Genomic DNA, 13,185 nt, shown 5'->3' on the forward strand with positions numbered 1-13,185 from the left:
TCCTCCACAACTAGACTGAAGAACAAAACAACAGCAACTTGTCTGTTCCCCTTCCCCGAATTCCCCATCGCTGTTCCCATCCCCCCAATTCCCCAATAAAAATCTTTAAAAAAAGAATAATAATAAAGTAGCCCTGAACAAAGATATGTATGTACAGTTCCTATCACGGTGACTGGTGCAGATCACGTGCTCAGTAAGTTAGCACTATACTCATTTATTACTTTTAAGTAAAATTAAGGTTGGTTTTTCCTTTAAAAAAAGGAAAAACCTCATGCCATCTCAACGCACGAGGGCAGAGTCCCTTCCGGGGCTGAACCCGTAGACAGCGTGTAGACGAGGCCGTGGGAAGGTCAGGCAGCGGCTCTCTTTAAACCTGACCACACGGAGCGCTTCATTCCCTGGGTGGCCTTCACCTCCTCCCAGTCCAGTCTGATGTCTGGAACATCTTCCTCCGGCTCCGGCTCCTTCCTCAGGGCCCCCTGGGGTGAGGCAGCCATGATGGGCAGAGGGCCACACTCATCTCGGAACTCCACAACATGGAGACGCTTCTTATCAGCCAGCTGCTGGTGGGTTTCCTAGGCAAGGCCAAATGGAGACACAGTCAGGTCTGTGAGGTGACGTGTTACTCAAAGGGCAGGGACTTCCTTCAGCCAGAGGAAGCCAGCAGCGACAGCACAGTGCCACCTGGGGGGCTTAACATACCCTTTCAGTTGATTCTGGGGTAACCTGTGTGGGTGGAATGATATTAGCCCCACCTCCCCATGCACAACGGGGCCGGAGGACAGGCCTTGGCCCCTGGCCTTCCAAGCCCACCCAATCACGTGCCAGGCCGTGCCCCAAATCAGTGTGAATCTCATCACACCCCAACTCCCAAGTCACAGGACAGGATAGGAGAGAAGACGCGAAGGACCCACAGACAAACAGTCAGCACCAGACTGAGAAACCACAGGACACACAACCTGGTTTCTTCAACAAAACACAGGAAGGACAAGAAGGGAGCCTACACATTAGAAGTGGCTTAAAAGACACGAGAAATCTCACAATGTATTGATGTAGCTGCAATCTGATTCAAACAAATGGTGTAAAAACATTTTTTTAATCTGACAAGGGGACTCTTCTATAAACACTGATGAGATGTCTGTAATACAGACTTCTGGTTAATTTTTTAGGTGAGATACTAGTATTCTGGGGTACTTTCAAATCCTTACCTTTTAGAGGTACATACTAGAATATTTATAGATGAAATAAAATGAGGTCTGAGATTTGGTTCAATAACTGGGGCTGGGTGGGGGTGGCACTGACAAATAAAACTGGCCACAAGCTGCTCCCTGCTGTAACTGGACGGGAGCACCAAGGGGATTCATGATAGAAGGTTCCATCAAAGGTCAGAAACAGGCAAATAAATTTAGCCAATGGTTTACTGATGGTACATCAAAGCATGTATTGATACGTTCACTCTCATGCTGCCAGACTTTATGCCCACCCTGGACTCTTCTAATTCTAGACACGTTTGAAAATTAGGAAGAGATGAGCTATTTCATAAAGATAAAATAAAATCATTTAAATCAGTATGTCTTATGTGTTACTTAAATTGGTGACATTTTTTTCTCTTGAGTAGCACATTAAATTATGCAACTTTTTTATAGCTGATGGTATTTGAGAAGAGGTGATCCATAGTAATTACATCAGAAGACCCAAAGCACTAACAGAACACACCACACAGGTGAGCTGTCTGTCCTTGGTCATGACCATGACCCATCTATAACCAACCGGAGTCATATCGAGCAGTTCAGTCTTTCACAAGTTTAACTTTAAAGTGCTTTTGAAGGCTGTTTTGGAGACTGTGTGTGCGCACACTCTTTAAAAAAGATCTTTTAAACAAATCCTTTTCTTTTAATGAATTTTCCTATTTTAAACAGAGACAGCTACCCTTTTTCCATGGATCATTTTATTCAAAAACCATCAAGCTCTCTCAGCGTCAGGAGGCCTGTCAAAGTCCCCAACAAATGGAGGCCAGCAGCCAATGGCGCCTTCTGAGCCTGGCCGTGTGTTCTGCCCTTCGAGCCCTGCTAAGACCTACCCACCCCTTCAAGGGACAGCCAGCCCATCCTTTGCGCTGGGGAGCAGTGACTATGAGCCTGCCCGGGCTGCGCTGTGGAGAGAAACCTGGCATGTTGGTGCTCCTGCGTCCCCCCACTCGGTGTCCGTATGAACCAGTCACGTAGGCCCCAAGCTTCTAGGGAGGCAGCTCCCATGAGTGGAGTCGGGCCGCAGGGCTCACCCCAGATCCAACTGAAAGGACGAAATTAGGAAACAACTTCCTCTTTTTACCTTAATGTTTATATTGTTGCAGCTTCAGAACAAGCATGTTTTCATAATAAAACACAGATTGCAATTACTGGCTTTTAAAAATACCTCATTTTGAAAGTTCAAAACACCCACGAAGGATTTATTAAAGGTTCACCTTCATGAACTAACTCTTCAGCGACAGCACAGCACCCGTGTCCTCGGGCGGCCCCAGGACGCAGCAGTCTCCCCATGGGGGACGGAAGTACACAGTAAAGCTCGCTGTAGAGCCACATAGCCTTACCTGGTGAGCCAGCCCGTGGAATAGGCCACGGGTGAGGTTAAGCATGTTCAGGGACCCGGACACCTTAGCGTACATGTCTCTGATGCCGATGAGACGGCAAATGGTGATGATGGCCCGGTGACATCGCAGGCCATAGCCTAGGAAAAGGAACTCAGCGTCAGTCACCCTGCTGCTCTCCCTCTAGCTCGGGCCCAGACAGCCCGTTACAGTCTGGTTTCATCACTTCCCAGCTGCTGCATGATCCTTGACAACTTACTTTACTACAAGCATGACACTTATTTAAATGAGATGTTATTTGAATTAAAGAAATACCATACATCAGCTTCTTGAACATGTGGGTAAGAAAAGAGGGCTGTTATGAAGAGTAACAGAGCTGCCTGAAAGGTCACCTTGGCGTTCTGCTAAGGACCACGGGTCGAGAAACACATCTGCTGTCTGTCACCCCCTTGCCTGCTCGGTTTCTGAGCAGAGATGTCCACTTCCTCCCCCTGGAGCCCTTCTGGCTTCGGTACCACACCTCCCTGATGTCCCTTGGCCAGTCCTTCTCACCCCCTGGCTGGCCCTCCCTCCAGACACGTGCCACACTCGGGTCTAACTATAACCCCTTTTCTAGGAACAAAGCGTTAAAAACATAAACCAAACACAGCACCCCGTTTAAAGCTCTCACTTCCCACTGTTCTCTAATTTAAAATAAAATAAAATAAAATAATAAAATACCAAGAATGGCACCCCCACGAGCCCTCCATGACCAGCCGGCTCACTGAGACCGCCTTCCTGGTGTCCTCCCACTTTGGGAACTTTGGACTTGGTGCTTCCTTCTCCCCACACGGCTCCTTCTCCCCTTCAAGGTCTCACTCAAAGACCTCTCCTCCTCAGAAAGGCCTTCTTTGACCCTGATACTCAAGTCAGCATCCCCACAAAACGGCACCTTGACTGCTGTTTCAGGCCTCGGCAGAACCTGTCACCCGTTATTCCCTCAGCAGAATGTGGGCTCTGTGAGAGCCAGCTATGGTTTGTTTACTGCTGTGTCCCCAGAGCCTAGATCAGTACCTGGCAAGTGCAGGGGGAGTGAGGGAGAGAAAACAGCCCCGTGTTTAGCAGCGAACATTCCGGAGAGCCAGATGTGAACACGCCCTTGCCCTGCCCCACTAAAGGCAGAGACCCTGCCCTGAAGTTCAACACTGACTGTGTTCTGATTCTTGTTGGTGATTCAATATACGCGTGTAAAGCTGTATATGGATACATGTGGGTAACATATTCACACCAGAGCTGTCCTTTCTACTTGAAAGAGGAGATTAATTGTGGACTCCATAGCTGTGCCAGGTCATTCGAGAATGGAGGACTTGAGAGGGTGCTTACAACAAGTAACACTGGGGTGGCCTGTTGTCCTGTGTGGAGTGACACACAGAACATGTGTCCCTGTGTGAACAGTGCACACATGTGCTGACGTGTGTGGAGGCACACACACATGGAGAGCGGTGCACATGCAAGGGAATGAAGGCAGACCCACCGTGCCACTGCCCAGTAGGTGACCTGGCGTGGTGCTCAGCTGCTGGGACATCCACTCAGCAGACCTGATGGGGGCAGCCGAGCAAGGTGTGAGTGCTGCCCAGCACCTGGGCCATATGTGACACTGCATGGCTGATAGCCACTGCTTTGCAGAACTTATCAACAACATTAAGTGAGAACTTACTGTACTTTGTGAAGACTTCCGGGGGGACTGTGTCAAAAAACACCTCTAATAAAAGCTAAATTAATGTGTGTTGTACGGTTAATGCCTTGCAGTGCTGTGTGAGGAATACATACTGCCCTGCAGCCAAGGCAGGAGTGTCCCGTGGGGACGTCACATTCTCCACCCCCTCTGGGAGACCCACACTACACAGCAGTGCATTAAAGGCTGCAACACTTATGAAGGCACACAGCAACTTCTGGCTGTCCTTACCCAGCTCCCAGCTGGCACTCTTTGGAGCAGCGCATATTGATATGTCCTCCTTGTGGAAACAGTAACGCACAGCAGAAGTTAGGACAGGCTGTCTATAATGTATTGCACTATTTTAGCTTCAAAATCAGAATATCTAGCCCCATTGTACAGGTCATGGGTTAGGCTATAGAGAAACCTGAGCAATACAGCATGGATTAGAAGACGGGGGAAGTAAAAAACAGTAACCTCTGCAATTAAAATGGGGGCAGTCCTTTGAGTCGCCGACGATGGCGTAGGTTGTAGCCCCTGCTGCAGTGGGTTGCCATGGGCTACAGTGAGTAGCCAGCAGCCAGCGTGAGTAGCCAGCAGCCGCTGTGAGCGGCCATCCAGAAGCCGGCGACTGATCTGCCTCACCCAGGAAGAGCGCAATGATGGTGCCAACTTAGGCCAGTGAAGCAACATCCTCCACAACTAGACTGAAGAACAAAAGGACACAACTTGTCTGTTCCCCTTCCCCCAATTCCCCAGCGCTGTTCCCATCCCCTAATTCCCCAATAAAAATCTTAAAAAAAAAAAAATGGGGGCAGTCTTTCCAAAATCGTTTAGATATAAATGTGTCTCAGCCAACACTGTCCAACAGAAATATGACAGCCATGAATGCAAACCATATATGTAATTTAAAATAGTGTCAGATGCATTAAAAAAGGTACAAAAAAGGTAAAATTAATTTTTATAATATATTTTATTAGCCCAATGATGTCGAAAACATTTCCTATAACTCTAGGCATATCTTAAAAAGTGTGGATCAGAGGAAGGTAAAACATTGTATTTCAATGTGCAATCAGTACAACAGTATTTCTGAGCTATTTTACATTCTTTTTGCATTCTGACTCTTTGAAATCCAGGGTGTATTTGACACAGCAGACCTCAGCAGCTACACAGGCTGGTAGCTACCATAAGGGACAGTGCGGGTCCAGGCCTTGATGTCCACATGTCCCACTCAGGACTCCTTGTAGTGATAAAGTAGGTGGTTTTCACCAGGCATGTGAACGACTAACTCTGGCCTTCCAGCAGAAGGCAAGGTCTGGTACACTCACATAGCTGCTCCTGTACTTTGCTTTTCTCCATTTATTTCTATGCCAGGGCACCAGCAGTTATACCAGAAGCTGTGACAGCAACAACTTAGATACAATGTTTCACCTTCTTCTGATCCAAACTTTTTAAGGTTTACCTAGAGTTATATGAAATCATTTTTCCTGTAGAACCACAGGCAAAATGCAAATCAGAATGTTCAAGAATGCTACACCCAGAGTGCACTGGGCATGACTGCCGCAGCCCCACTACCGTGAACTCTTGCCTTCCGGCCCACTCTCCCACCATATAGGAAGAAGGCCCATCTATGCACCCCCAGAGCCTCGTGTGCCACTGGGTGGCTCAGAAGATGTTCAATTAATACTGGATGGTAACAGGAAGTGAATAATCTATAACAGGATAGTCAGTGAATTCTCTAGGGAACTAATGTTCCCACTGGCCCAAACCCAATCACTCACTCCGCTGCTACTGCCTATTCCTAATGTGCTCTTCCCACCTAGAATTACTCCTGGGACAGGCTGTGCTCACGGGAGCCGGGCAGGTTGACTACATTATGTCCCAGAGCCTTAGCCATATTTTTTTTTTTTTAAGATTTTTTTTTTTAATTGGGGAATTGGGGGATGGGAACAGCGCTGGGAAACTGGGGGAATGGGAATAGACAAGATGCTGTCTTTTTGTTCTTCAGTCTAGTTGTGGAGGACGTTGCTTCACTGGCCCAAGTTGGCACCATCATCATTGCGCTCTTCCTGGGTGAGGCAGATCAGTTGCCGGCTTCTGGACAGCTGTTCACGGCGGCTGCTGGCCGCTCATGCTGGCTGCTGGCTACACACGGTAGCCCATGGCAACCCACTGCAGCAGGGGCTGCAGCCTACACCGTCTCCAGAGACCCTTGGCAGCCCAGTTCCAGGTTGAGCTGTTGTTCAGCATCTTAGCTGTAGAGGGCAGTGTCACTGGCCCTCATATGTGGGATCCGAACTGGGGCCCTCTGGCGTCCCAAGCCAGCTCTTAACCAACGCGCCACTCGGCCGGCCCAAGCCTCAGCCATCTTAAATCTGACAGGCCTTTCCGTTTGGCATTTTCAAAACGAGTTCAAATAAAGGTGAGCAAAGGTAGAGAATGGAACAGGATGGAACTGTTCCAACCAGATGCAATGCTATAACTGCTCTATCTTCAACAAATTAGTAGAGCTTTTTAGTTACCTCTGGGTTGTTTCTTCATCTTGATATGTGTCCTTTTAAACGTTAAAGAGATATCATGGAATACTGGAGGGTAAAAACACAAAGATGAGCAGGATTAGATGTGTGGCTTTAATGCCTTGTAAACATCACAGAGCAGCTAACAGGACCCTAACAGGACCCTAAAAGGAACCTAAGCACACAGCAGCCAAGGACAAGTAACAAAGTCTGATGTCACCCATCACCACCTTCTCAGGAGAGAAAGTTTGTTTCTACATTTTATATGTTTATTTTAAGAATGTAACAACAAGCAGAGATACCACCCTAGAGATATATTGCCACATATAATGAACAAACATCACCATGAAAATTTTAAAAGAAAAGATAAACACTCACTTGTATGGTCTTCATACCGTTCTATATAATGCAAATAGTGAACTGCTCTGTTCTTTGCCTGAAAGAAAGAAGGGAAATACTGTTCTTAAACCTACTGTTGGAATTTATATTTTCTCAGAGATTTTAAAAAATACCTTTCATAAAATATTTTATTAAGGAAAAGTTCATATTTACACAACAATTTCAATATACACTTCTAAAAGCTAAGGATTTAATAAAAAAAAATCCTAACCACAAGATCACTATCACACCTCAAAAAATTAACAATTCCTTAGTGTCCTGAACCTTGAGTTGGAGTGAGACATTCTCCCAGTTGCCTCACAGTTTTGGGAACAATCACAAGTCAGATGAAATGACGTGAAAAAGCACGGGAACTTCTGACACTGCTCTTTGTGAGGCATGGAAACTCTGAAGGGAAGCCTCAGGGGAGGGTTCTCTTCATTTGCTTTATTTTATGGGTGATTCCCACAGTGTCTAGCACATAGCTTACTGATCTCTTGCTGTCAACAAAGGAAAAATGTACATACTTTTCTGAAAGCATCCATCCGTTCAGTGGCTTTCCCAATGGCAAACCCTTAAAAAGAAAAAGCCAAAATATGAAAAGGGGAATCAATTTGGCATGTGATGTCTTTCACCACATTTCAAGTTTCAGCTCCCACAGTATTTCATATCATTTCATTTTCCTTCTGCCCACAGAAAACCGGCTATCCAAAACAAATGACAAAGCATGAGGCTACAGAGGTTCGCTTATCTGTTTTGGGGCATTTTGGAAACAGTATTATTTATAGTATCTATGAAATCCATAACATCACTTCTTATAAATCGCTAGGTAAAACTAAATATACTCAAAAAATAAAAACCAACCACACCCTAAATTAATAAAGTACATGGTTTTGAACATTTTTGGAAGTAGATGACAATAACCAGAAAAGTTGGGGAAAACATACATTGCTATAGAGTAAAACCATGATTTCACTGGAACTTTCAAATGCAATTCAGAGTTCAATGAACTAGGAGATAAAGTCAAGGATTCTTGAGTTTGTAAATGCCTAACCAGTAAAATGAGGTTTAATCCCAAGTCAATGGAAATGCCTCCACTGTTTGCTGTCACCATTAATTATTTATTCTAAAGAACATACATGTTTAAATAATACACAGGAAAGTAACATAAGACAATACTGCTCCATGAGATATATAAGACATCTGAGAACCTGGGACAAATGGACTCCAACTCCAAGTTTAAACACAACAAACTAAACCATACAAGTCCTAGAGGAAAATATGAGTGAACTTTATAATCTTCATGTGAAGGTTTTCTAAGCACAAAACCAGAAAACCAGACACCAAACTAGGAGTAAAAAAACGCTGATAAACTTGCTCTATAAAGGTTTAAAACTTCTGTGGATTTAAAACTTTCACATGGAAAAAATTAAAAACTAAATCAAAATATATAATCGACAAAGGGCCAAGGTCCTTAACTTATCAAGAGCTGATACCATCAGTAAAAAAAAGGGCAATCACCCAAAGGAAAATGGGCAAAGCACATGAACCAACAGATCTAAAGGGGAAATAATAATGGGCAATAATCACGTAACATGGTGTCCAAACTCTCCCAACTAAAGAAATGTAAATTAAAATTAAGAGGTATGTTTCACATGATATTGACGATCAGTAACGTCTGATTATATCCAGGGCTGGCAAGGGCGCAAGGGTACAGATGAACCTTCTGAGAGGATTCTGGTGACATTCAAAATGCAACAATTTCACCACAAGAAATTTCCCCTATCAATATTCTTGCAAAAGTACAACAAATTACATATGCAAGAAGCTCTTTATATAAATACTACAAAACTGGAAACATCAATATTCAGCAATAGGGAAAAGGTAACAAAAATTATATTTATCCACACAATGGAACACTATGCAATCAACACAAAGAATGAAGAGGAATCTATGCTAATTCAGGAAGATCTCTGGATGTAACACTAAGCAAGAAAAGTAAGGTACAAAATGATGAGTATAATATGATCCCTTTGTGCAAATTTTTTTTTGAATTTTTGTGAGTTTGAATTTTGAGCCAAACTGATGCCATGTGCTAGGGAGCTAGATCTCAAATGCTCCCAAATTTTGTTAAAAAGATGTGAATTTCTGGAAAGATACAAAAGTATCTGTTAAGACTGGTTTCCTTTGGCAACATACTATCCATATGTATTACTTGTTTTGAAAGTGTCAATGTGGGTTAAACAGATAAGTTTTCTTTCCCTTACACATTCAGGTATTCATTTCAAAAACAGATGTTCACTATGGAAACTTTACAGAAAAGTATAAAGAAGCAAATTTAAATGAATGGCAAACGCATGAATGAGAGTAAATGCTATTAACCTTTCAGTGTATATCCTTCTGGTCTTCTCTTTGCATATAAACATACTTTTAAAAAACTGGGATTATAGTCAATCTTATAAATACGAAGTGTTTTTTCACTTAGCACTATTATGTAAGTAAATTTCCATAATTCTTTAGTGGCAACAGAATATTACAATGTATCGCTGTACTCTTTTTGTAATGATACTGTCAGAACATTTGGCAGTTTTTTTCCCCCTAATTTTTCACTATCCTACATAACACAGTAGTATCTTAAGCCTTTTATTTATTTATTTTTATTTTTTGTTTTTTTTTTTTTTGGTGGGGGGCTCAGGATGGGGAGGGGAAATGGAGAGTGACTGATTAATGAAGGTTTCCATTCGGGGTGATGAAATAGTTCTGGAGCTAGACAGTAGAGGTGGTTGCATATAACATTGTGAATGTGATAAATGCCATGGACTTATACACTTTAAAATTTTACCACAATAAAAAGAAAATCTGAGACAACAAATATTTTAGAATGTATGTAGGGAAACTCGAGTTTAGTTTGGGACATGTTAAATTTGAGATGCCCATTAGATATTCACGTGGAGCTGGATGGAGGAATCTGGAGCTCAGGGGAAAATTCAGGACTGGAAAGAGAAATCTGGAAGTCGTTAGCATAGGGATGGCATTGGAAGACGGAGGGCTAATGAGACTACCTAAGAAGGCAGTGTAGAGAAAGAAGAAAGGGAAGACTGAGTACGGGGCTACCTCAATACAAAGTCAGGGACAGGAAGTGGAGCCAGCAAGGCAGAGTGGGCACACTGGCCCCACAAAACAATAGGAAAGTCAAGAGGGTGTGGCATCTCCAGGAAGAGAGCATTTTGTGGGGGAAGGGTGCCAAACTTATCAGTTGCTGCTGAGAGATGGAGTAAGAAGAACACAGTTGGATTTTGTGCGATGGAGGTTGGTCCCTGTAATCTTTACAAAGTCATTCTAGGTGGTTAAGTGCATTACTGTACTCAAATGTACTTGCTTAAAAATTTTTTTTTAATTTCTGAAACAGATGTATTAAAATTTTCCACTATTATTATAGATTGATCAATTTTAATTTCTTGCATTTCTAATGTCTTTTTGCTTTTCAAATTTTTAAGTTCTGTATTAAGTGAAAAAGTGTTTTTTTTCTCTCTCTTTGTTTTTTATTGTTAGTTTCAGGTGTACAAAATAATGCAATAGTTATCCTTTTCACCCTTCACATAGAAACAACCCCCCTCCCTTGTCTTAAGCCTTTTAAAATATCCACTGTCCTCACAGTAAAGGGCCCATGTAGGAAGATCTGTATCTTTCCCCTCTGAGGGCTCTATGGGTTGACCACAAGGTCTGTGAGCCCAAACCCGAAAAGGTTCCATCAGTAGAAAGCGCTTGGATAGCAGCATGAACCTATGGGCCAGAGCGGAGTGCAAGCCACGCCTGCCCCCTCTGCCACCAGCAGCACGTGCCATTCACCTGCGGCTCCTTTGCCGTTCCCCACGGCGACCAGGACACGGACAGATCTCTTTCTTCCTTCTTTTGCTGTCATGTTGAAAACATTTCTGACCTAAAAGACAAAATGTTTCATAAATATTACACCTTAAGACAAATCTGAAGCAGGGAACTGGAGTGGCCTCCTTACACATGTACACACACACTATAAAGCTCAGTCTACCCATTTTAATGAATGTACACCAAGGAAAAAGGCTGCTGATTAAACTTTGACAAAGTTTATAACTGATTGGGTATAAGACATGTCCCAGTATCAGAGAGGTTAAAATATGAAACAATGTGCATCTCAGAAATGATAAAATGCAGTACATAGAATGAGCATAGGACTGGATCTCTACATTAAGCAGTAGGCTCACCTGAGGACAGAAAATTTGAACTACAAAAAAACCTGCATATTGGTGGGGCGGATATTTAAAGGGCCAGGACCATGAAACTGTTGACTAAACCACTGACATGGCATCCCCTTTCCCATAAATTGAGGTTAAAGGAAAAGGGAGCTGGAGTCCACTCCTGTGGATCATCTTACAGGAAATCACCCGGACAGATGACGTTTTCAAAGGGATTCACTTCCAAAAGGTATACACTGGGATCCTAAGACAAAATTCTTGTATTTTAAACTCCATACTACAACTAGTATTGAAGAAATACACAAACGGAATCCCAGACTCAATGCATGACTACTCCACGTAGAGGTTAGCACTGACTATTTGGCACTAGTCCCAGGGGAAAACACCCTGGAAAGCGGCTGACATTTACCCGATATAGACCTCAGTTTCCGGGGCCTGCTGGGTGACCCCCATCACGAGCTGGACACTCACAGCAGCTCCCACTTTCCACCCCGCCCATAGCTCCTCCCAGCCTCTGTTCCCTGAACCAATGCCAGATACAGCTGGTATATAACTCCAGGATAGCTTGCTAGTGCTACTTTGGCATTAGAAAGGAGAAAGTCAAGATGTAATCACCAAATTCTGTTACCGTTGATGCCACAAAAGCTGCCTTGTCAAAAGGGCAGCGGCAGTCAGGAGAGTCGGTATCAAATGACAAGTTCAAGTTTCATTATTTTCTTACCTGAATCAGCTCTCTGTCTCAGAAAAAGGCCCGCATCAAGGTTTTCCTCACAGTTCCTTTTGCCCTACCCCCACTCCACCGGCCCAACTTGCCCACGTTCTCCAAAGACCTAAGTGGATACTGAATTCTGCATGCCTACCTCAAGTATCCTGGTGTCAAAATCATCATAGGTTTCTGCAGAGAAGAAAGAAACAGGCATACAGACATGTGTATCCAAATAATCAGTGCATGAAGCATTTTCAGCACGGGCACCATCATGACGTTTAAGTGAGAAAGAATCTCGGGTCTCTTGCAGCTACCTCGCAGGCCACACCCCGGTCCTCCAGCACTAAATTCACAAGCTTGACCTCAGCTCCCTGACAGTGTCCTCCTGCCCCTGCAGCTCTCTCACTCAATAGCTGCCCATGAGATGATGCCTGGAGTTCCCCAGCACCTCCAGACTCTTGGCCACTATTTTCCCTTCCCTCTCACCCTCTGGTCCCACTCAGCCAAAACACGACAGTCCACCATTTCCACCAGGCCTTGTGCATGTCCCCACCTCCCTCTTCTCCAGCATACGTCTAGGCCTGAGTCAATGAAACTGTCCGGCCCCAGCTGGCCTGCTGGGTGCTACTGGAGAGAAGTCAGAGCAGGGTACATGCGTGGGCCTCTAACCTTTGATGGGCTGCAACTCAATCGAGTGTTCCCTGCTGTCTGTCAGTCATTTTAGTCAGGCCTCTCTCTACTCACCACACAGCCACTCAAACATGCTCTGTGTTCTTTTATTAATGTTTTACTATAGAAAATTCAAATCATATACAAAAATAGAGAGAACAGCCAAATGACAGCTTGTGTATCCATTAGCCAGTTTCAACAATTACCAAGTCATGGTCAGTCTTCTTTCCTCTAAACCAGCGGTTCTCAACCTGTGGGTCGTGACCCCTTTGGGGGTCGAACAACCCTTTCACAGGGGTCGCCTAAGACCATCAGAAAACAAAAAGATATTTACATTACGATTCATAACAGTAGCAAAATTAGTTATACGGCAGCAACGAAAATAATTTTATGGTTGGGGGTCA

At 44.0% G+C, this 13,185-nt stretch overlaps 1 protein-coding gene across 1 annotated transcript in view; it reads right to left on the reverse strand.

Moving 5' to 3' along the window:
- Positions 1-194: 194 nt before the first annotated feature.
- The window catches only part of MRPS5 (mitochondrial ribosomal protein S5), a 19,726-nt gene continuing 6,735 nt past the window's right edge, over positions 195-13,185 (reverse strand). Inside the window, exons 2-8 of the mRNA XM_019660074.1 lie at positions 12,267-12,301; positions 11,024-11,114; positions 7,702-7,748; positions 7,175-7,232; positions 6,803-6,865; positions 2,591-2,727; positions 195-575 (exon numbers count right to left, since the gene is read on the reverse strand). Of these exons, the coding sequence (XP_019515619.1) occupies positions 351-575; positions 2,591-2,727; positions 6,803-6,865; positions 7,175-7,232; positions 7,702-7,748; positions 11,024-11,114; positions 12,267-12,301 (656 nt within the window). The 3' untranslated portion in view covers positions 195-350. The remainder of the gene's footprint in view (positions 576-2,590; positions 2,728-6,802; positions 6,866-7,174; positions 7,233-7,701; positions 7,749-11,023; positions 11,115-12,266; positions 12,302-13,185) is intronic.

The sequence above is a fragment of the Hipposideros armiger genome, unplaced genomic scaffold (assembly GCF_001890085.2).
Source record: "Hipposideros armiger isolate ML-2016 unplaced genomic scaffold, ASM189008v1 scaffold_310, whole genome shotgun sequence".
NCBI lineage: Eukaryota > Metazoa > Chordata > Mammalia > Chiroptera > Hipposideridae > Hipposideros > Hipposideros armiger.